The sequence below is a fragment of the Ursus arctos genome, unplaced genomic scaffold, assembly GCF_023065955.2.
Source record: "Ursus arctos isolate Adak ecotype North America unplaced genomic scaffold, UrsArc2.0 scaffold_8, whole genome shotgun sequence".
NCBI lineage: Eukaryota > Metazoa > Chordata > Mammalia > Carnivora > Ursidae > Ursus > Ursus arctos.
In genome coordinates, this window is record NW_026623100.1 from 17045322 (window position 1) to 17070221 (window position 24900).

A 24900-nucleotide genomic window follows, 5' to 3' on the forward strand; every position below is an offset into this window, starting at 1 on the left:
CTCTGCCTGTGGGCCCGGGCATCTCTGTTACCTTTACTTCCACACGGCAGCCTGGCCTCCCCCCAGCCTCCACTGCTGAAATTGCTCCTACCCCCTTACCGCCGACCTGGTCAGTAAACCCAGAGGTCTCATCTCGGCTGTCCCTGCCCTCTGCTGCTCTTCGGGGCCCCAAGAGGACATTCTTTCCTGCCTTGGGGGTCCTTGTACCTCCTGGTTTTACCTTGGCCTCTTGGATGTGTCTCACTTTCTCCCTTTCTTTTCCGCCTCCTAGAAGGTGGCCAGTCCTCAGCTTTGGATGCCATATGGCCTTTCCTGTTCTCTCCTGCCTTTGGCTCTCACCCAACTCCTCATGGGTAGCCCCTGGTTTTTTTCTCCAAGTACTGTCTGTGTTTCTAGCTCCTTGCTAGATATTTCCAGTTGGAGCACCTCAGACCTGACTGATGCGTGTGGCCCTGCCCTTCTTCCTGCTGCTTCTGTGGCTTCACGTTTCTCAGTGGCAGACTCCCCCTTTTCCTGTGTTTTCTAGATCACGTTGGTGTCCGAGTCCTGTCAAGGTGACTTCTCTCCTGTTGCGATTTCTGCCCCGGTAGTCAGTGTGGTGGAGTGGAAAGAGCATGAGATCTGGGGCCCACACAGGCTTCGATTCTGATAGCACCCTTTTCTGGCTATGCCCCTCAGGCACGTTGCCCAGCCTAAGTGTCCAGTGCTTGTCTACACACTAGACGCAGGCAGAAGGGTGGGACACCTTGCGCGGCGTTCTCAGCTCACTGACCTTCTCAGCAAAGAGCAGGGTTTCTTGGGGGCCGGGTACTTTTCACCGTGGGGGCTCTGCTGTGCTCAGTAGGGTGTTTAGTAGCAACCCTGCCCCCTCCCCCCGCCCCCAGGCATGACAACTGAGCTTGGCCACAAACACGGCCAAGTGTCCCCTGGGAAGTTAAGTCATGCCCGTGGGGACCCACCGGGACAGAGCCGTGTGGAGCCTTGGGTGTCAGTGACGAGCGTGGTCCCAGGTTTTCAGCCCCGTGTGGAGAAGGACTGCGTCATTTCTGAGCCGTCTCTTCTGATGCCTTTCGACGTCCGCAGGTACTGCGCCGACTCGCTTAAGCAGTGCTTTTTATCTCACAGCCCAGCTCAGCGCCTTGGTTTTCTCTTGCCGGAGACTGGGAGACCATTCGGGGCTAGACCGGAGCCCCGGGGCCCTCGTCGCTGTCCCCTGCAGGCCTGGCACAGCCTGCTGCTCGGCCGGGGGCCGCTACGACGCTCAGCGCTGACTCGGGACCCTCACTCGTAAGCACTGCGCTAACCATTGTTTGAGTGCCCATGAAGTAACGTTTGACTTACTAACTTAGCATGAACGTATTTGGACCTTAGAAAGTAGGTGTTACTCGTTTCACTTTGTAGATGAGGACACTGATGATGTCAAGTCGCATGCCTCGGGGGTCATAAGCAGAGGAAGTGAGGTGAGAGGCCGGGGACTTGGACACGAGAGCCTATATGCTAGACCTCTGTGTTCTTCTGCCCTTGTGGGTTGAACCTTTGCTGTGACTAAAGGACAGGAGCCCATGAAGGAGGAACTCCTCTTAACTGTGGCTCAGGAGGTCCCCATCTTGCCACCTGTAGGTCCTCAGGACAGAGAGCAGACGTTTAGGCCGGGCAGACGGCTGGTTGAGACCATGAGTCCCAGCGTGGTGTCCAGCACCAGGAAGACTCTGACTGAGGTATCCTTCCTTCACACCTTGGATGACACTTGGCTATGGAATGTGCTGGGTGCTCACTCTTCCCTAGGAGAATAGCCCAAGAGTTAAGTGTCACTTGCTAAAGTGGCAGATGAGAGGCTGAGCCCAGCCCCATAGCCCCACACAGTGCCTTCCCTGACCCTCTGTAGTGGGAGGCTGAGGAGGGTCCCAGAACCCTGTGAAGGGAAGATGAACAGGTGCTGGGGCTTCGTGGGGTTGGGGAGAGATGGGCTGTGGCTCCATGGCCCCGGCCGAGTGTGCTGTGGACATCCTGCAGCATTGCAGAGCCTGATTTCCATGCGAGAGACTGAGGGTCTCCGGTGTGCTCCCTGCCTTGGCCAGGAGGGGCCAAGAGCATGTTCTGGAATGTTCTGAGGCAAACCATCCATGTGGATCTTTGAGGAGAGCTGCCCGTTACCCCCTCCTGGAGCCCATGAGAATGTTAGCATTCTGTAGGCTCTGGAAAGGAATGCTGTGAAGAGACCTGTAAACCCTTGTTTAACCAGAATTTGTCAAACACATTTGACCACGGGTCTTTCTCCCCATGCCTGTTAACTTCTCTCTACTTTGGGTGATGCCGTCTTCAAGGAGAACCCCTGAGCAGGCACAAGGGACTAAGATAGGAACAGATCACATCTGGAGAGCAGGGCAGATAGAAGCATGGTCATGTGCCAGACAGAATGGACACCCAGTTCTAGAAAAGGGTCTGTAGCAAGTTGACCTGATGCTAAAGCAACCTGCAGGGTCTGAGCATTTTCCTTTCTTCCTGACTAGAGAAAGGCAGGTTAGAATGGGGGGACAAGGGAAAGCAAACGAGGGAGAGAAAGAGAGTAGATATACCAAGTACCCATTATGTGGCAATTTATATATGAGGCAAATATCACCATTTTACCGGTGAAGAAACTGAGGCTGAGAGACCTCTGCTTAGCAGATTCCCATAGCGTTTATGACACTGACATGAACATGGTGTGCCGACTCTGCCTTGGTGAGAAGAATAACATTCTGAAATCAGAATGGCCCATCCAGCCCCCAATTTTTTCTTTGTTCGTATAAAGACCATCTCCTGAGACTGGTCGGTTTGGCTTGATGTCTGTTTATACTACTCTCTAAATTTCAGAAATGAGCAGATTATTAAAAGAAGGTTAAAAAAGTAGCCAGGATCCAAATTCATCCTGGAAAGGGGAAGGTTAAATCCATAGGGGAGGTGTGGGGTGGGGGAGCTGAGCTGGAACCGGCACAGATAATATTTGAAGGCACGGATAGGTTGGGCTGTGGTTTAGTATTTTACAAATGGTATTTCCTGTCACATAGCTGAACTAAATAGCACACATGTTCGTGATTAAAGAGGACGGGCTGCGGAACATCTGTGGTAATAGCGCAGGCACTCCACGCAGCGGGCACTTCTGTGACCTAAGGTGAGGCTGTGGGCTGCAAGGGTTTTCACTGCACGTAGGGTTTTGTGTTGTCTTAGAAGTCCTTTCGGTTTCAAAAGTTTGGTTGCCCCTTTAAAGGGAAAAATTCCCTAGGAAGGATATCTTAAACCCTCACATAGCAAACCTTTGTGAATGCGTTCTGTACACGGGCCGTCCCTGACTTTGGCTTCGTTTCTGGGACGTACTTCCCAGAATGGCAAGGAGGGTGACTAGATCGCGGACCTCCAACCCAGCAAGAGCCACAGGGAGGCTCTGCAAACGCAGCCCCCCTCTGGTTCCAGTGCTGCAGTTGAGGAGTCCAGCCCTGGATTCCTTCTTTGGGGGACGGCCAATGAAACCACACAGATACTGGCATAAAGACATTCTTTCTCTAGATTATGCAGCATTGTTGTGTGGAGTAAAAAAGCACAGGCATAAAAGGACTAAATCCAGCCCTTGCAGAGGCAGGACATCGCTGAGGGTCCAGATGTGTTCCTGAGGCTTGAGTAGGAGTCAGCCTGACAGTGACAGCCGGGTGGAGCTGATAGCAGGAGGTGACTGCTAGGTGCCTGTGATGCGTCCCTGAGTTGAACACCCCTTCCACGGCCGCCCTCCCCCCACATCTGGCGGCTACAGAGAGGCCAGATCCCAGGGACCGTCTGAGAGGGTGGTGTTCTTCACAAGTGGGGACGGTCTTCAGCTGCAGACGACCAGGAAGGCTCATGCGACCACCAAATGCATCTAATTTGATTTTGATCATCTCCAGGAAAAGGTAGAGCTTCATGTTTACACTGTGGTTTCTGAATGAAGGGAAGGAAATCTGCAAAGAACAGCAGGAATAGACCCTCGAGAGCAGTGCGGGGTGGGTGGTGTGGGCGATGCGGGGAGGTACATGAGGTTTGGGGAATGCAGCAGTACAGGATGGCCTCGTACTAGTAGGGGGGGCACCTGAGGGTATCCGCTGGGCAGCAAGGCTGAAAAACTGTTCATCGCTCGGGGTGGGGTGGCTGGTTGATGCAGTCTAGAAGGGACAGGAATTAGGACAGGCCGCGTTACGAAAGCCAGTCTCGGAATTGACCCAAATTGCTACTGAGCTGTTGTTCCTGAGCAATCATGGGGAAGACTGTCTCAGAGTTTGTCCTTCCCACAGCCTGATATCCAGGCGGCGGATATCTGTGGTGCCTTTGTCTAGAAATAGGCTCTTCTCAGGTGAGAACCGCATCTTGCCAGCTTAGAGAGTTCCTGCCTCCACTTAGGAATGGCCTTAGTGAAACGTAGAGTGGTGGGACGTGTTTGGAAATGAGAATTAGGACACCAACACCAGCAAGTCATTGGATCTCTTGGGACCTCTTGGGTGGTGGGTGTTGGAATCAGACAGATCTGCCTCTTTTGGGCTGGGTGACTTTAGACAAGTAGTTTAACCTCTCTGTGACTTATTTTCCTCTTCTACAACATGATATTATTACCTAATGGGGTTGCGAGGGTGAAATGCACACACAGCCCTTAGCATACCAAGAGCACATAGCAAGTATTTGATAAATGTTTGCTGGTGTGGTTAATTGAGTAAAATACTTCCAATTTCTGCCTAACTCTGAAATGTATGGTTCTTTGAACTGAGGAGGGCAGCATAGAGATTTCCTTTATGGGAAACTGAAAAGATTATTTAAAATGATTCACTCAAAAATGCATTGAACTGCCTAGTGATGTCAGACATTTGTAGACAATGTGGAAAATGCCCTAACGAATGAGACATAATCCCTCTCTGAAAAAGCTTCACTCTGACTCTCAAAAAACATATGAATTTTTCCTACAACAACTTGATGATTTTCATCCCCAGTTCTTTTGGTGAGATAATTATGCCATACTGTGCTACTTTTTCATAAGGCTTATTGCAATATTTCTAATAATATTTAAGGTGTTGCTATTTTTGAAAGATTTCCTTTTTAAAACAGTTTTGAATAAATTCATAATCTCCGTGATACCCTTATAAGAATTCCAGGATGGTTTCTTCAGTGAAAGAAAGGGGTGCAGTCCCGGGATTGTGTGTGAGTGCAGACTCTCGTGTTTGCTGTGGCCCGCCGCCTACCTTTGCTGATCCAACGTTTAGAAAGGTGGGGATAATTATTTCAGGGCTTCCCTCAGTATTTTGGGGGCAGTTCAACTCTGGTACACCCAAGAGAATGTGCCAGGCCCTGAATGCCATCTGTCACGTGTGTTGAGGTAAAAGGTTGAAAACCACTGTCTACCTGTATCCTCCTTATTCCCAGTCCGTAGGCATGTGCACGTACTTTTAATTTGTTCTTGAGTTCAGTGCACTCTGATGCTACTTCGAAAATGGGCAGCTCAGAAGGATGTCTAATAGTTTAAGGAGAAGCAAACACTCCTCTAGAAACCTTCAAAACCCAGAGATTGATTTCCAGCAGCTTCTACCATACTACATTTTTCTTCTCTGTCTGCACCTCATTTGGTCTTGGTGTCTTGCCCCATCTCTGAATTTTGTCTGGCATTGTTTTCCAGGAGTTAGCAGGATAATCCAGATTGACTGAAAACAGACCCCTGGAAGGATTAGGGCATGTGGGGGGGATGAAATCCACAGCTGAGCAAAGAGCCACGGAATCCAACCAGAGGCACCTTTACTTTGGGGGAAGGCAGCTGGGGACATTGTGCCTGGATTCCCAGCTCTGTGCTAAATGGATCCTAGACTCTGGAGAAGGTGCCCAGGTGCTGTGGTCTACTCTGGATTGTGGTAAATTTAAATGAGATGTTGCCTGTGACAGGGCTCTGTAAATGTAGGACTTGGGGCCCTCGGGGAGGCAGAGACCCATTGAGATTCTGCCCCATTTGCAGTGCTGAAAAAATCCTGAGGCTCATTGGGTGCTGCTGCTTGAATACTTTTGGTTCCCATGTCTTGAAGGAGGTGGGGTGAAGTTGCAGATGACTGAGGCAGGACACATTCCTGACCTCACTCTGGGCTTTTGCATCCCTCCCTGAGGCTCAGGGGGCCTTGGACAGACGGGGAGGCTCTGGAAAGGCTGTGGCCTTCTTTCCCTGCTGAAGGAGGGGGTGAGTTAGGAGGGAAGGAGGGGAGGGAAAGACTTGGATGGAATTGATTCTAGTTGTTGGCTTTAGGGAAACTGATGGTGGGGGCTTTGAGACTAAAATAGAAAGATGAGGTCATATGGGAGGAAGAGGCAGAAGAGGTCAGAGAGAAATGAAATGAGTGTGGAAAGGATTGATAAAGAAGGGCAGCAAGAGGGATATAGAAGAGGAGCAAGAAGAGAAGAGTGGGAAGCGCACCTGCCCTTGACCGTGGGTCGCCAGAGTCTTAGCCCGTCGTTCCAAGTCCTGCCTTTTCAACACGGACAAAGGTTTGGGCTCCTCTTGGGCACGATGCAAAATTCTGTTTGGTTGTATTAAACTCACATTACAGGTGCTGAGTCCTGCATAGGGGGGAGAGCACATTCTGCATAGATTTTGTGTTTAAGGTAGGTGATTTTTTGCAAGGTGTGCTTTTTAGAGTTCAAGGGTCGCTTAAAAAGTCATGAAATTGATTTCTTTATCTGGTTTATGGAAATTACTTTTTTTTTTCCCCATAAGAAGCAAAACCTCTGAAGAAACCAGTATCCCTGTCCGAAATTTTGAAGCTACCCTTAGAAAACAGATGAGGCAAAATGTTTGGTATAGGTCAGAATAGGAGTCCATCTAGAGCAGGCTGATTTCTTCTCTTAGTCTTCCTTTTTTCTCTCTTTTTAATAAAGCCAGCTGACATAAATATTTACATGATCGATCTCTCACCCCATATGGAGAGTGATTTTTGGCTGGCTTCCTTCTGAAGAGCATAGGGTAGGATGGGTCAAGAAATCCTGCTGCCGTTTTCCTGCCTCTCAGCCTCCCGGCGGTGTCTCATTGAAACATGGCTCTGCCTGCTTCGAAGGGAAAGTGCTTTGTGGCAGCTCCAGCCCAAGGGCAGTGACAGGAAAATGCCCTCCAGAGAGAGCCAGCTGGCCTGGACTGCTGCTCCACTGTGTCTGGTGCCCTCAGGAATGTGCGGATTTAGCAAATGACAACACTGAGCGTGCCCTGTCCCCAGTGGAGCCCCAGGCTTGCTCTCTCTACAGGCTGGCTCTTTCCCAGGCTTGAAGGATCGCACTGGTTGAGCCCTCATTGTCCACAAGGGGAAACGAGCAGGCCGGTTGGAGGGAGACAAATGCGCCGTTCTCACGGGCTTTATTCCAGCAGGTTTTGAGTTTTCATATCATAGAGTTTCACTCCTGGAGTTTTACTGTCTGTTAGTTTGAGAGTTTGGTCAAAGATCCCAGTGGTAACATAATTTCTGCTTTTGAAAAAAATGTCAATTGGATGTCAGCCAGCACAGAAGTATTTTCGTTGGGAAATGGCCTCAGAGATGATTCCGCTGTCATCACTGAGTGTCCACAGGGGCTTTGCGCACAGCTGGTAGGTGACAGACCGGCACCCAGCCAGCATCCTGGGTGCCCAGCTCTCAGGTCTCTGCTGTGGCCGTAGAGCTCAGTGCCTCTCCTGTCATTAGAATTATCTCAAGAATTCATGTTGTGTTAGATCAGGATGGAGTGACCTGTGCTCAAAATCTGGTTCTTTCCAAACTCAGGTATATACCTGACAAAAATGATCACCCAAAAACTTATATAAAAACTTATTATTCATAATAGCCAAAAATCAGAAAGAAACCAGATGTCCATCGACCAATGACCGACGGATAAACAAACCGTGGGCTATCTTCACTATGAAATATTATTCAGCCACCCAAGGGAGTGAAACACTGATACATGCTGTAATATGGATGAACTTTGAATGTCCAGACCAGGCAAATTAAAAAAAAAAAGTAGATCAGTAATTGTCAGGGGCTTGAGGGTGGTAGTGGGGAGAATGAGGAGTGACTGCTAATAGGTACAGGTTTTATTTTGGGATTGATAAGAACATTCTGGAAATGTGATGGCTGCGCAACTCTGAATATACTAAACGCTGCCGAATTGTCATTCTTTTTTAAAAGGATGAATTTTACGTGTGTGAATTGTATCTTAAAGCTGTTAGAAAAAAAAAATTCTAGTTCTGTCTCTTAACCAGTTGGGCAGCTTCAGGCAATGACTCTAAACCCACGCAATCTTAGTTATGAAATAGAAATGATGATATACACCTCCCAGGGTTGTTTTGATAAATTAGGTCATGACTTTGAAAATGCTTCGAAACAATAAGCCTTACGTTATTTTGGGAGCAATCAATGGGTTATAAGTTCATTATAAACTGGGTTTTTATCTTCTATATTTTCTACAACCCTAACAAGTTCTCACTACGTAGTCTTTCAAATAAAGACTTTCTGAATTGATTAAAAAGTGTTGCGGTTTTTAAATTAAAAAAAAATATTTTTGCAGTTTTTAACAATTTTTTTTTACCCTCAACAAACTTTTAAGTTTACAGTACAGTATTGTCAACTGTATGCACACTGTCTTACAACAGATTTCTAGAACTCTTTCATCTTGTACGACCAGAACTCTATACGCACTGAACAGCTAACACCCCGTTCCCCTCTCTTCTCCCCACCAGCCTCACCATTCTCCTCTCTGCTTCTATGCATTTGACTACTGTAGATATCTCATGTAAGTGGAATCATAGAGTATTTGTGTTTTTGTGACTGGCTTATTTCACTTAGCATAATGCTCTTAAGGTTCATTTATGTGTAGCCTGTGCCAGAAATTTCCTTCATTTTTAAAGGCTGAATAAGATTCACCATATGTCCCTATACCACATTTTCTTTACCGTTCGTCAGACGATGGACATTTGGGTTGTTTCCACCTTTTGGCTATTGTAAATAATGCTGAAAGGAAGATGAGAGTGCAGATATCTCTTTGAGGTCCTGTTTTCAGTTTTTTTTGGATACAGTTCCTGAAGTGGGATTGCTGGATCATATACGTGGTAGTTCTATTTAAAACATTTTTTGAGGAAACTCTATACTGTTTCTCATTTTACATTCCCGCCAGCAGTGCACAGGGGTTCTAATTTCTCCACATCCTTGTCAACACTTGCTTATTTTGTGTTTTTTATTTGTTTTTTGCTTTTCTTTTGTTTTGGGTTTGTTTGTTTGTTTTTTGGTAATGACCGTCCTAACAGGTCTAAGGTGATATTGTGGTTTGACTCGCACTCCTTGCTGATTAGTGATGTTGAGCCTCATTTCATGTACATGTTGTGTCCATTTGTGGGTCTTCTTTGGAGAAATGTTTGTTGAAGTCTGTTGCCCATTTTTAAATTGGTTTGTTTTTTTGCTGTTGAGCAGGAGTTCCTTATGTGTTTTGATATTAAACCCTTATCAGATACGTGGTTTGCAAATCTTTTCTCCCATTCTGTAGGGTGCCTATCACTGTATTGTTTCCTTTGCTGTGTAGATTTTGAGTCTGATGTAGTCCGATTTGTCTATTTTTGCTTTTGTTGCTTGTGCTTTTGGTATCCTATCCAAGAAATCATTGCCAAGACCAATGTCATCAAGCTTTTCCCCTATTTTCTTATAGGAGTTTTATAGTTTCAGGTCTTATGTTTAAGGCTTTAATCCATTTATAGTTGATTTTTGTATGGTATAAGATAAGGGTCCGCTGTCATTTTTTTTTTTTTCATAGGAATATCCAGTTTTCCCAACACAGCTTGTTGAAGACACTATCCTTTCTTTCCCTGTTGTATAATCTTGGCATCCTTGTGGAGAGTCATTTGACCATGTGTGTGAGTTTATTTCTGGGCTTAAGATTCTGTTCCTTTGGTTTGTATGTCTGCCTTTATGCCAGTACCATACTGTTTTGAGTACCATAGCTTTGTAATATATCTTAAAGTCAGAAAGTATGAGGCCTTCACCTTCATTTATCTTTCTCAAGATTATTTTGGCCATTCAAAGACCTTTGAGATTCCATATGAATTTTTGGATTGTTTTTTCTATTTCTGCAAAAAATGTCATTGGGACTTTGGTAGGGATTGCACTGAATCTGTAGGTTGCTTTGGGTAGTATGGACATTTAAACACTATATGTCTTCCAATCTACGGATGTGGGTTATCTTTTTATTTGTGTCTTCTTTAATTTGTTCCAGCAATATTACTTTGTAGTATTCAGTGTAAAAGTCTGCCCCTTTTGTTATTTCTAAATATTTTATTCTTTTTGATGCTTTTGTTTTCTTAATTTCTTTTGGATTGTTAATTGTTTATGTATAGAAATGCAACTGATTTTTGTTCGTTGGTTTTGTATCCTGCAACTTTGCTGAATTTGTGTATTACTTCTAACTGTGTGTGTGTAATTTTTAGGGTTTTCTATAGATAAGATCATATCGTCTGTAAATAGACAAAATGTAACTTCTTCCTTTCTGATTTGGATGCCTTTTATTTCTTTTTCTTTTTTTTTTTTAAAGATTTTATTTATTTATTCGACAGAGATAGAGACAGCCAGTGAGAGAGGGAACACAAGCAGGGGGAGTGGGAGAGGAAGAAGCAGGCTCATAGCGGAAGAGCCTGATGTGGGGCTCGATCCCAGAACGCCGGGATCACGCCCTGAACCGAAGGCAGATGCTTAACCGCTGTGCCACCCAGGCGCCCCTTTATTTCTTTTTCTTGCCTAATTGCTCATGTTAGGACTTCCAGGACTATGTTGAATAGAAGCAGAAGAGTGAACATCCTTCCTTGTTCCTGATCTTAGAGGATAAGCTTTTAGTTTTTCACCATGGAGTATGATGTTAATTATGGGCTTTTCATAGATGGCCTTTATTATTATTTTGAGATAACTTCCTTCTTCTTAGTTTGTTGACTTGTTTCTTATCATGAAAAGGTGTTGAGTTTTGTCAAGTGCTTTTTCTGGGTCTGTTGAGATGCTCAGGTGATAGTTACCCTTCGTTCTGTTGATGCGGTGCCTCAGTTTGACTGATTTTCATATGTTGAACCGTCCTTGCATCCCAGGGATAAATGCCACTTGACGATGCTGTATAATCCTTTTAATCTGTTGTGGAAGTTGATGTGCTAGTATTTTATTGAGGATTTTTGCGTTTGTATTCATCAGGGATATAGTATTTTTATTTGCTTGTAGTATCTTTGGTTTTGGTATCAGAGTAATGCTGGGCTCATAAAATGAGTTTGGAAGTGTTCCCTCCTCTTTGGTTTTTTGGAAGACCTTGAGAAGGGTTAGTGTTAATTTTTTTAAATGTTTGGTAGAATTCTCCATTGAAACCATCTGGGCCTGAGCTTTTATTTTTTGGGAGGTTTTGACTACCAATTCAATCTCCTTACTAATTATAGGTCTGTTCAGATTTCCTATTTCCTTATGATTCGGTCGTGGTAGATTGTATGTTTCTAGGAATTTGTCCATTTCTTCTAGGTTATCCAATTTGCTGGTATGTAATTGTTCATAGTGGTCCCTTATAATCATTATTTTATTTCTATGACATAAGTTTAATGTCACATCTTTCATTTTTGGTTTTGAGTGTTTTCTCTTTTTTTCTCAGTCTAATTAAAAGCTTGTCAGTTTTGTTGATCTTTTAAAACAAACCAACTCTTAGTTTCCCTTTTTTTTTTTCTGTTTTACATTCTCCATTTCATTTATTTCTACCCTAATGTTTATTCTTTCTTTCCTTCTCCTAACTTTGGGCTTAGTTTGTTTTTCTTTCTCTAGTTCCTTGGGCTGTAAAGTTAGTTTGTTTATTTGAGATCTTTCTTTCTTTTTTTTTTTTTTTAAGATTTTATTTATTTATTCGACAGAGATAGAGACAGTGAGAGAGGGAACACAAGCAGGGGGAGTGGGGAGGAAGAAGCAGGCTCATAGCGGAGGAGCCTGATGTGGGGCTCGATCCCATAACGCCAGGATCACGCCCTGAGCTGAAGGCAGACGCTTAACCACTGTGCCACCCAGGCGCCCCCTTCCTTCCTTTCTTTCTTTCTTAATGTAAGTGTTTACCACTATAAACTCTACTCTGTCTGCTGCTTTTGCTACATCCATAAGGTTTGGTATGCTGTTGTCACTTTGCCTACCTCAATATATTTTCTCATTTCCCTTTTGATTTCTTCTTTGGCCTATTGGTCATTCAAGAGTGTGGCGTTCAATTTCTACATTTGTGAATTTTCCAGTTTTCCTTCTCCTGTTGATTTTCAGTTTCATTCTGTTGTGGTCAGAAAAGATACTTGGTTATGATTTCAATCTTTAATTTGTTAAGACTTGTTTTGCGACCTAACATGTGATCTATCCTGGAGGATATTCTCCGTGTGCTTGTGAAGAACGTGTATTCTGTTGCTGTTGCGTGGAGTATCTGGTCTACCGTGTTATTCAAGTACTCTGTTTCGTTACTGATCTCCTATCTGGATGTTCTATCCATTATTGAAGGTGGGGTACTGAAGCTCTGATATTATTGTGTTGCTGTCTGTTATATTTGCTTCATATATTTAGGTGCTCTGATGTTGGCTTTATATATACTTGTAATTGTTATATCTTCCTGGTGAGCTGACCCTTTTATCATTATATATAATGTCCTGCTTTGTCTCTTGTGACAGCTTTTGAGGTAAAATCTATTTTGCCTGATATAGTATGGCCACCCCTGCCTGCTCTTGCTTCTGTTTGCACAGAACATCTTTCTACATCCTTTCACTTTCAGCCTAAGTGTGTCCTTAAATCCCAAATGAGTCTCTAGGACACAGCATATGGTTAGATCTTGGTTTTTGTTGTTGTTGTTGTTAATCCATTTAATCATCAGAAGTGTTAAAATTCTTTTTTTTTTTTTTAAAGATTTTTTATTTATTTATGTGACAGAGAGACAGCCAGCGAGAGAGGGAACACAAGCAGGGGGAGTGGGAGAGGAAGAAGCAGGCTCCTAGCCGAGGAGCCCGATGTGGGACTCGATCCTGGAACGCCGGGATCACGCCCTGAGCCGAAGGCAGACGCTTAACGACTGCGCTACCCAGGCGCCCCAGAAGTGTTAAAATTCTTAAGCATTTCTTTGAATTCCGTTCTTCTGCAAATCTGGTTGCTTTTATTTTTATTTTTTTAATTTTGAACTTCTATTTGTGACAACACTTTATTTTTGTTTTTTTTTAAAGTAAGCTCTATGCCCAACATGGGGCTTGAACTCACAACTCCAAGAGCAAGAGTCACATGCTCTACCAGCTGAGCCAACCAGGCGCCCCCTCGTTTCTTTTAAATCTAAACTAAAGTACTTTTAAATCTAAAGAACTAAAGTAACTTGAATTTCCTCCCCCTCCTCATTTAATATTCTTCTTGTCTCTTTCTCCTTTAACAGATGCAACACATCTGATTCGTAGACAAGACCACAATCTGATTCCAAAGATGTGTTCTACAAACCCAGGCAACTGGGTCACATTTGATGATGACCCTGCTTTTCAGTCTTCTCAGAAGTCAAAGAATTTACCTCTGGAGAATCAAGGCATCTGTAGGCCCAATGGACTTAAGCTGAACCTTTCTGGTGCTAAGGAATTTCCCAGTGGATCTTCCTCTGCCAACAGTACCCCCCTCTCCTCTCCCATCATAGACTTTTACTTTAGTCCAGGACCTCCAAGTAACTCTCCTCTCTCTACACCTACCAAGGACTTCCCAGGTTTTCCTGGCATCCCCAAAGCAGGGACTCATATGCTTTATCCTATCCCAGAATCCTCCTCAAACAGTCCACTTACAACACAAGGAGCAGGCTCTTCCTTATTGTCTGCTAAACCGACCTGTTTATCCCATGCTTCCTTACCCGGCGACCACTCATGTACACATCCAGCTCCCAAAGGGGGTCTTCCAGATGAAGTTGGCCCTCCCCAGGCTGAAAGCCTAGGGTTGCAAAGTGACGCCCCCCAGTTTCAGTATTTTCGGGAGGACTGTGCTTTTTCAAGTCCGTTTTGGAAAGAGGAAGGCGGTGCTTCCCAGTTTGCCTTTGATCCTTCAGGAAGCAGAAAGGTGTACCCATCAAGAGACAAAGAGATGCCTCTCGATCAAAAAAGCTTAAATCAGGGTTCACTTAACTACATCTGTGAGAAGCTTGAACACCTCCAGTCAGCTGAGGACCAAGACTCGTATGGAAATTTGTCTGTGCAGAGTCTGCGTGCTGAAGACACTGCCTCTTCCTTTGTCCCCCACACGCTCTTCCGGAGTCAGCCAAACCCTGGATGGTCTTTCATGTTGCGAATTCCTGAGAAGAAGAACATGATGTCTTCCCGTCAGTGGGGACCAATTTTTCTGAAAGTCTTACCTGGTGGAATTTTGCAAATGTATTATGAGAAGGGGTTAGAAAAGCCTTTTAAGGAGTTACAGCTCGATCCACATTGCAGGCTTTCGGAACCCAAAGTTGAGAGCTTCAGTGTGGCAGGAAAAATCCATACTGTGAAGATTGAACATGTGTCTTACACAGAAAAAAGGAAATACCACTCTAAGACAGAAGTAGTTCATGAACCAGACGTCGAGCAGATGCTGAAGTTAGGGTCCACAGAGTACCATGATTTCCTCGACTTCCTGACCACCGTGGAGGAGGAGCTGACCAAGCTGCCAGCTGCTTCAAAGCCGAAAAAGAACTACGAGGAACAAGAAATTTCCCTAGAAATCGTGGACAACTTTTGGGGGAAGATCACTAAAGAAGAAGGAAAATTGGTTGAAAGCGCTGTCATAACTCAAATCTGTTGCCTCTGTTTTGTGAATGGGAACACAGAATGCTTTTTAACCTTGAATGACCTTGAGCTGCAGAAGCGAAATGAACACTATTTTGAAAAAGAGCCGGAAAAGAAGGGGATTGATATTCTTGACCATCATTTTCATAAGTGTGTGAAAACACAAGAATTCGAGCAGTCGAGAACCATTAAGTTTGTGCCGCTGGATGCCTGCCGGTTTGAGCTGATGCGTTTTAAGACTCTGTATTATGGGGAGGATCTTCCCTTTTCCCTCAAGTCCGTGGTGGTTGTCCAGGGCGCGTATGTGGAGCTGCAGGCCTTCGTCAACATGGCCCCACTGGCTCAGAGACCATCGTGTGCCAGTTCCTTGAGGTCCTGTGACAACGTCATGATACACTTTCCTGTCCCGTCACAGTGGATCAAGGCCCTCTGGACCATGAACCTCCAGAGGCAGAAGTCCCTGAAAGCCAAAATGAACCGCCGGGCATGTCTGGGGAATTTACACGAACCCGAATCGGAACCTATTATACAGGTCACGGTGGGGTCAGCAAAATACGAGAGTGCCTACCGGGCCGTCGTATGGAAGATAGACCGGCTTCCTGATAAAAATTCAAGTAAATATTCAATACCCCAAGTTGCCTCGTCAAGTAGCTTCAGTGTTTTCACCCTCCTCCTCGGGTTGAAACCAGGCTGAGACACAGGATAACGTCAGTCCCCTGGGGCCGTGCGCGCATTGCCCGGTGGGAGGTGCAGCATTTAGTCGAATAGCGGATTTAATTTGTCCTCTGTGCCTATTTCTACCAGATAAGTTTAACTTAAAAAAAATCTTTTTAACTATCATAAAAAAATATCCTAAGCTAAGATTTTCTTGTGGATGGTGGCACTGAGGGAAGTTTCCTCGTTGGACTTTTTGACATCAGCCACCAACCTCAAATGTTAAAACTATTGCTCACAGAGCTTAGACTCCCTAATTAACCTTTAAAGATCGCCCATCCGTGAATACACCTGCACTTGTCTGTATTCTCAGCCAGTACCCCCGTCTCCTTAGGTTTTGCGCCCTGCTCTTTGAAATAAGACTGCCTTGCATTTTTACCCAAATTGATTTCTTTTAACTGCTTTAATTTGGCCATCTTGACTAGTTGTTTCAGAATTAAGTAGACACAACCCAAGCATTAAAAATTCAGTTAATTTTCAGAATGTTTGCAAAGAAAACAATTAACCTGGAAGTTCAGAACTTTAAAAAGACAGTCCTAGCACCACATTTATTTCAGGACACTAACTTAGTCTTGGGTGTCTATAATAGAGCAAAAAAGCAAATTTTGAAATTAAGGCTGCTCCCTGTTTTAGTTCAGTTACTTCTAGCAGAACACTGGGTTGTGGGGGCAGATTTGGGGATCCGAGTTGATGCGTCACTCATTCAATCAAACCTTTTTTGAGCACTACTGTAAACCGAGTACCACATCAGGTGCTGGGGCTAAAGATGAATAAGATCCCGTCCCTGTTCTAAATAGTTCACAGCTGGTCTAGTCTGTCAGGGAAATTTAATTTTGTCTTAGGACACTTCAGGCTGTGGACTTCCGGGGAAGCATTTTTATTGGGGTGGACCTATTGCAGTAATTCTCAAACTTGGCAGTATGTTAGGACAGCCTGAGAGCTCTTGGATAATTTTGATGTTCAGGCTCTGTTTACGCCAATTAAATCAGAATGTCTGGGGGAGGGGCCAAGCACCCGTATGTTTTGAGCGCTCCCCAGGTGAACCTAATGTGTGCCAGGGTTGAGGGACATTGCTCTGTAGGCTTTGGAATGTTCTGGAGAAGGAAGAGCAAACCCTAGACTATACTGGACTTGAGGGGTAGCATGGATCATGACCTTGGGTCCAGGACCACCCTGTCTGACTTGCGGTTTGCTAACTTAACATCTGTCTGCTGACTGTAGCCTGGGCAAAGGACAGGGTCCAGCGGGTGAGAGACGAGCTGGGTGGCTGAGTCCCAGGCCCTCATGCAGAAGGGAAGCCCCTGCCCGGTAGTCCTCCTTGACACTGTCCCCACTGCTCAGTTGATGCCACATTCCGATCTGGAGCGTTCTTACGACTTACATTAGTTAGGGTTCCAGTTCCAAGGACTAGCAAGGACAGCTCAGGCTCCAGGCAGGGCAGGTGGTGGTTGGGGGACGTGGTCACACAGATGGCCTCTGATGGTGCCTCCTGGTCAACAGCGTGATGGGAGTATCTAACGTGATTCAGTCCACAGAGGTAATGTTTCCTGCCTTCTCTTATAACTTTGTTGGAGAAGCAAGTTAAAACCATTCTCGGGTTATCTTCATCCCAGGGAAACATTTTTTGAGGTTTTGAGTGCAGGGTTCCAAATGATCTGTTCTCGAAGTTATCTGTGGTACTTTTAGGTGAGCAGGCTTATAGAAATCATACTATTGCCTTTAATTTTGCTAAACACGAAGGGAAAGAGAGGAAGGCAGGCTGGAATGCCTGCTGTAGTCTCCTCAATCCATAGATGTCGCCTGATGTCTGGGTGATCACCCGACTCCTGCTTATGCCTCGGAGCGGAGCACAAGGGGCTCATCGTGCTGGTTGGTCCAGGTGGGGTCGGTGGGGCAGGCGGACGGGCTGGCAAGGAGCCCAGCAGCCCCTCCTGTTAGAGCCAATCAGTGCCACCGTGCTTATTTTTCAAACTGAGAGTCCATACAAACCATTCTTTTCTAATTTTGGAAGGGGAACAACGTGTAAATGTTCTTGTGAAAACGATCCTGTTTATAACACTGTATTTTCCCAGAGCTAATGGTATAGTTAATTGATTCGGTCACCAAGAATTTATTGAGAAGAGGGCTCACTCTTCATTCCACAAACACCACTAATTCCCTTAGGTACAGGCTTCTGTGCTTGGTGCTTGGGAGACAGCCATGCAGACCTGCTCCCCCCTCTCCAGAAACGTAGCAGCCGAGCAGGGGAGGCAGATCTGGAAGCCAGCACGCAGATGCGCTGGGGAATTGTGCTGTGTTCCAGGCATGAACAGAGCTGGCATTCCAGAGAAAGGAGTGTCAACTGCAGGGGGCGCTGCGGAAGTCTTTGCTGAAGAGGTGGTGGCTCAGCTTGGTGTGGAAAAATCGGGAGGATTCTACCAGGGATAGAAACGGCAGAAACAGGCCTGTCGGTGGGGGATCTTAGTTAAGTTCTGGGACTGAGGGAATGATAGGAGAATAAAGGGGCACATGAAGGACGTTGTGGGCCACGCTGTGGGGTACGGAGTTTGTCTGTCAGCTGGGCTTCCGGAGGGTTTTCAGGCACAACTGTGACAGAATCATCCTTTGTTTTAGGAAGTTGGGCATACATTGCAGACGAGAGATTCAGGAGTATAGACCCGGGGGGGCTTGCAGGAGGGGAGGTCTGATAAGCAAGGCCGGTGGCAATGGGAGCACTAAGAAGGGAGTGAAGGATGGTGAGGAAACTCGGAGGAGGTGCCCTCAAGACAAGGACAGATTACCTGTGGGCACGGGACGAGAGGGGTGCAAGCAGGTCAGGGGCTGTGGCTTTGGTGCATAGGTGGGCCACAGTGCCATGAGCTGAGATAGCCTGGGATCCTCTCACTGCTGCTTTTGAAATCTCCCCGCCCCGGCGGCACGCTGGAGTCCTTAGAATCATTAGAGCTTTAAAAACATCCCCATGTTTGGGCCCCATCCTGACCAGACTCTGTGGGGTGGGGCCCATGTATTGGTGCTTGTAAGAGGCCCTTCCACGCAGCCAGGGCCGAAAACTCCTGCCCTGGGAGCTCTGCTGTGAAACCTGTTATGGTCCCCTAGGCACAGGTCATCCCCCCGCTCTGTGTACCCTGCGTCGCCTAGAGCTCTTACTGCCTCCCGCCTGGATTTACTAGCAGCTGAGCTCGCTAAGAACTATTACAAGAGTAGATATTTCCAGAGAGGCTGGCCTTCAGGAATTCTTCTGGAAGACAGTCATAGCACCAGGCCTGCACAGAACAATGTTTTACGAGTATTCCAGTCAATTATATGGTGATAATTCATGGAATAAATCCTCTGGGATCAAAGATGCTTTGTTCAGATCAGATCTGTGGGCCAAAAGGGGGCTGAGACAGAAGGCAGTGGGCTGTGTCAGGTGGAGTCTGGGGGGCAGGGAGAGGCTGGGCTAGGACACTTGGGCTCCTGTGGCCTGTCCTGTGGTTTCTTTCACCACTGTGGGTGGGGAGGGTAATGCAAAGAGTGAGAGGGTGCCTGGCAGTTGGCCTCTGGAGCAGAAGCATAGAGTAAGGTCAGGGCAGAGTGGAAATTTTTTTTTTTAAAGATTTTATTTATTTATTTGATAGAGACACAGCGAGAGAGGGAACACAAGCACGGGGAGTGGAAGAGGGAGAAGCAGGCTCCCAGCGGAGCAGGGAGCCTGGCGTGGGGCTTGATCCCAGGACTCTGGGATCGTGACCTGAGCTGAAGGCAGACGCTTAACAACTGAGCCACCCAGTTGCCCCAAAGTGGAAATCTTTATCCTAAGGTAGTGCTTCTTAAACTTGTGAGTGCACTTGAATCACCTGAAAAAATGCAGATGGATTCAGCAGGTGAGGCCCCCCCAAAGGGCTTTCCACGCTGCTCAGGTGACGCCAGTGCTGCTGGCCCACGGACCACGTGTGGAAGAGCAGTTTCTTTGACTGCATCTCTGTTTTTTCTATATAATTCTTAAATCGATTGGGTGTTTAGAGAACAGGATTAAAAAAAAAAGTCTTTAAAACATTACCCTTTTTTGAGGCACCAGGGTGGCTCAGTCAGGGGAGCGTCCAGCTCTTGGTTTTGGCTCAGGTCATGATCTCAGTGTCGTGAGATCGAGCCCTGAGTGGGGCTCCACACTCAGTGTGGAGTCTGCTGGAGAGTCTCTTTTTCCCTCTCCCTCTGCACCCCCCCAAATAAATACATAAATAAATAAGATAAAATCTTACTTCAAGCAAGTTTCTGAAAAATTGGTACTGTTAGAAAAAAATATTTAAAAAGTGGAAACTGAAAGAGACTATATGAACTAGTCTACTGTGCACATCATTGAAAAAAAATTGTATGCTTTCCCTTCTGTGGCTTCCCCCCCCCCCCCCCAGGACCCAGAGATCAACACCTGAGCAGAGATCAAGAGTTGGTTGCTTAGTTGACTGAGCCACCCAGGCACCCGCCTCCTGTGGATTTTTGAGATCAGAATTGACCTTTCTTTTTCACTTCCATGTGATTTCGAAGGAAGTGGGAAGGGCTCCTGGCCCCTTAAATGTCTCTTTAACCAGCATGCCGATGCTTCATATTCCTTTAACAACGTGGGCAGGTCTTTGATTTTACAGCAAAGGTTGACCTTGGGCAGGTAGCTCAGATAGCTTATTTGCACTAAAGTGTAAATGACAACCGGAAACAGGAAACTTTCTTGAGCACAGGTTTTGGGAGGGGTGGGGGTGGGGGTGGGGGGAAGAAGGACAGATGAGAACACTGGTTATCCACAGGAGGTACAGACACAGCCTAGAATTAGAAAGGGGAGTGGGGGGGGGGCGCCTGGGTGGCGCAGCGGTTAAGCGTCTGCCTTCGGCTCAGGGCGTGATCTCAGTGTTCTGGGATCCAGCCCCACATCAGGCTTTTCCGCTATGAGCCTGCTTCTTCCTCTCCCACTCCCCCTGCTTGTGTTCCCTCTCTCGCTGGCTGTCTCTGTCTCTGTCGAATAAATAAATAAAATCTTAAAAAAAAAAAAAAAAGAAAGGGGAGTGGGAATGGTGGAGAGCCAATTAATAAATATATTTATCTCTACCTTCCCATGTTACCGATTTTTAGATAAAGCTTGCTTTTTTCATTGCTGTCATCAGCACATTGGTGGCTCTCTCCCCACTTGTGTCATCCTCCTATCATTCATTCCCTCCAACTCTCAATTCACTTTGAGATATGAAATATTTTGGTTCAAGAAGGACCAGATGTCAGCTCCACCCACGAAGAATTTGTGACTTGCCTTCCCGGTCCGAAGGAAGTTGAGAGTAGCAATTACCAAAGCCCAAGAGTGCCCCCTGCTGGAAGCCACTGAGATTAAACAACGTGATGGACAAATATCCGTTGAGCCTTAAATGTGCCAGACTTTGTGCTAAGAACAGACGCCATACATCTTCGCACGGAGGTCAAAGTCTGGGGGTGGGGGGCGGTGAGTATGTGATTAGACATTGCAGAGTATTTACAGTTTTTAAAAGCCAGGAAAAACAGGACAGAAAACTTGAAGGGAAAAACGCTCTCCTTTTTACCAATATTTTTAGAAGAGCAGATAGAAAAAATTTTGTTTTTAACGTTTTTGGAATATCACTACATCCTCAACTTGAGTAATTTTGGTTGCAAAAGTTCTAAAAGAATTCTTTCCTTTAAAATGGGGATATCAACTTAGACCGTCTCCGATATCATTTTCAGCTCTGAAAGTGTAGATTTCACAGTTTTATCAAAATTACAGTAATTAAGTAATAATAGTGGATTTGTAATTGGATAGCACTTTGCAGAGTCGTCTGTCCTCCACAGCCAGCACTTCTGTCCCAGTCTAGTTTACCACGGCTCTCCTGCTTTCTGTGGGCCAGCTTGTTGGTTCAGTCCTCCTGATGATCTTGTAAGGTTCATGTTAGCATCGCGGACATCATCACTCCCATTTTCAGATGAGGAAACGGAGGCTCAGAGACCTCAAGGAACGTGCCTAGGATCACACAGCCATTAAGTAGCAGAGTTGGGATTAGACTCTGGGCCATCTGGGTCCTGTGTCTGTGTTCTTACCTGCTGTGCCATAAAGGACTTGAGTGCCGGAATTAAGTTTAAATAAATGTACTGCCTCCTTGCTGCAGACAGAAGACTAAGAAAGGGTCATGGATTGTGGAATCCCCCCTGGGTGTGTGTGTGAATAAACTTATCACTTGCCTGCAGTGATCTGGGGAGCTTAGAGCACCTCAGAGGCCACGCTATCCTGCCCTCTGTGTAAGTGGTAGAGACAGCTAATGAGCATCTCTTGGTTAATTGATTGATGACTTCTCAAGGCCTTTTACAGTCTTACAATTCTATTAGTCCCTCTACAAGGAACAGGTTGTAAGGAGTGAAAGGCAATTTATCTTCTAAGAATTAAGTGAAATCCTTTAAACTCTTGTTTTTTGTGCCTAAAGCTATATTCTGATGGAAATGTTCTTTCTCGAGGTATGTCAGTGGTAAAGTAATTTAATCTGGCTTTTCAAATAACTGTCATCTCACACATTTATTTAAATAAAGATTAGCTACATTAGATATGTAGATGCTTGGACAACACAACAGAATCATGGAACCTTGTGGATTTACTACAGTGATTGCACTGGAAACATTTTTTACTCCATTGTAACATGTGCACACACACACACACGCTACAAGACCCCACTTAAAATCTTTGTGTATATCCAGTATCCCAGGGTCTGGCACCGAGCCTGGCCTAGCATGGAGTAGATGCTCAATATATGGCAAATCAAATTAAGTAGAAACAAATACTAGATTAAAACACTGAAAGCAATATGCCCATCTCAACACTGTACGTCTGTTCCAGGCAAAGCTTTGGGGGGAAGGGGCGGTGAGCAAGAATTACAGCAGTAAACAATAATCTGTTCTACTGAAGAAAGAATTCTTGGCCTAGAGTAGTTCTGAAATATAATACAATTTTAATAAGTTTAACTTAAAAAATTAGAATTTTTAATAACGTGACCCAATTTGGGCAGAAGTTTACATTTGCATTATCTATCGAGAAACAGTGGAAAGGAAATTAATAAGGTAAGAATTATTGTAAGAGCTTATTCAATCTACTTAAGGGAAAGGGTTTGTTTGTTTTTTTTAATGCATCCTGTGTACATTATAGCTAAATAATGATGCTTGATACAAATTAGTCATTTAATTAAAGAAACTTAACGTACTCTTAATTAAAAACACTTTAGGAGTTAATATATCATATATATAGTGATGAACTTGTACTTATTTTAAAGCGAGTACTTAAAAAATGCAGGTAGATTTCCCCTAGTTGGTGCAAAATTGTGAATTTTGATGGTATATTGTTTAAATAGAACTTACCTCCACAGTGCTAATGGAATTGTTTATTAAAGAGAGGGTCGAGTGCTTCTTATGTTCAAGAAAAATGTTCAATGGCCATTGAAATACTTTGACCATGTGATTTTTTTCTTCAAGGTCCTGATCATCCCCATTGCTTGTCATACAAACTAGAACTCGGATCAGACCAAGAAATTCCCTCTGATTGGTATCCATTTGCTACTGTTCAGTTTGGAATGCTGGACACCTGTGCCTCGAGGACAGAGGTCAGGTCTCTGGGGGTGGAGAGTGACGTCCAGCCACAGAAACATGTGCATCAGAGAGCTTGCTACAACATTCAGGTACGTCCCAAAGCCCTTTGGTTCCAGTTGAGGCTTTTGGAGCTGTGACCTGGTTTGGCTTTCGATATCTGTTTTGCCCTCTTCAGTGATCGTGTATGTGTATTTGTACGTGTGTTTATTTGACCTAGAAAAGAGCCCAGTCATGGGCAAGTTTCTCTCAGTTCTAGAAATCAGGAGCCTGAGCACACATGCCACTTAATTCTGCTCTCAATGAAAAACAGGGCCTTAAACACCAATTCACATTTCAGAAGTATCTTTATAATAAGAATTATGTTAGAACAGCATTTCTCAAGGTGTGTTCTATGGAACACGTATAATGATCCCAGAAAAAAGTAAGTTGGGGAATGCTGTGTGCTAAGTGCTAAATAACGGTTCTGAGAAGTTCTGCAACACAGAAACTTGTTAAACTTAACTCAGTTTCTCCCAACTCATTGATTATAGAATCTTGTCTCTATGGGCGTGTGTGTGTAGAACACCTATCAATAGCTCCCGGAATAGTATTCTGTGGAGCACCCTTTGGGAAATGCTGAGTTACTCTATTACAATGATTTTAAATGTTCACCATGAGCTCCTCCGTAGTTTTATGCCAGATGAGTTAATGAGTGACATACACTTGCACCTATTTCTAAACGTGCTTTTCCTTCTCATCTTCAAAGTTAGTAAATTTAGAATAATCTCTGCCACAGATTTCCTACAGTATCTTGAAATGGTGTGATTATGTAAGACATCATTAACACCAACCGGTGGTTTTATAATATAGTAATACAAGTCAGGGTTTTTTTTCTTAATTTTGGACCATCTGTTTATAAGCCTATGTGTTTGGGTCCAGTGATTTTTTTTCCCTATTGGTAAAATTATTGATGGGTGAGTGCCCTTGTGTGCACCCCTTTGGGACCTAAGGACTTATCTCTCCCAGGAGCTGGGAGTTGCCCTGTTGAAGAAAGCTGCCTTGCCCCAGGTCACACCGCCTTCTGTGGATGCAGGTGTATCAAGACCCTCTTGCCTGGCTTGGGGTAATTCTGCAGCCCTCCTAGCTCTAGCACTCCTTGGGGATCCGCTGAAGCCTTGATAGCGACTGCATTGCAGCCCAACATCTTCCATCTGCTTCCTTCCCTCCCCCACAGGTGCCAACCCCAACAGCGCTCCCCAGTACACTTCCTGCACACCAGTCTCCATCTCAGAGACTGCATCTTGGAGACCCTGACTGGTCACACTAGGTATATAAGTATTATGTGTGACTGGAGTGCAGGTCAAGTACAATGGAGAATTCATTCATACCTATTTTCCTGTGCATGGGCTGTTGCAGTTTCCTATCGTTTTAAGAGGACAGCTCAAAATTCCATAACAAAGTCTCTGCTGCTTTAATAGCATTTACTGATTGCACATCACTTGGTGACAGTCGGTTTCAAAATGTTACTTTCCATTTCATAAATATTTATTGAGCAATTTCAAAGTGCCAGGTACCACCCTGGATGCTGGAGACACAAACGTGAACAAGAGACAGGTCCCTGTCCTCCCGAAGCATACCTTCTAGCGGGGGAACAAAAAATAATTTGTAAGCAGATAAAGAGTTTCCAAGAGGGACGGGTTCTAAGAAGAGAATAAAATAGGGGAACAAGATAGAGAATGATGGAGGGCTTCCTTATTCCACGTGGTCCAGGAGGAGGGCCTCTGTGAGGAGGTAACATTTGAGATGAGATGAAAAAGATG

At 45.1% G+C, this 24900-nt stretch overlaps 1 protein-coding gene across 4 annotated transcripts in view; it reads left to right on the plus strand.

Annotated features, from left to right (window-relative positions):
• The window catches only part of STON1 (stonin 1), a 47436-nt gene that overhangs the window by 18870 nt on the left and 3666 nt on the right, over positions 1–24900 (plus strand). The window contains exons 2-4 of one of the 4 annotated variants that reach the window (XM_044378185.3): positions 1126–1287; positions 13432–15408; positions 22988–23190. In XM_044378185.3, coding sequence (XP_044234120.1) covers positions 13479–15408; positions 22988–23190 — 2133 coding nt within the window. In that variant the 5' untranslated portion in view covers positions 1126–1287; positions 13432–13478. Of the gene's footprint in view, positions 1–1125; positions 1288–3662; positions 3921–8733; positions 8782–13431; positions 15409–22987; positions 23191–24900 lie in introns of those variants that run through there. The other 3 variants (XM_048222648.2, XM_044378184.3, XM_026486231.4) reach the window with 3 other exon arrangements.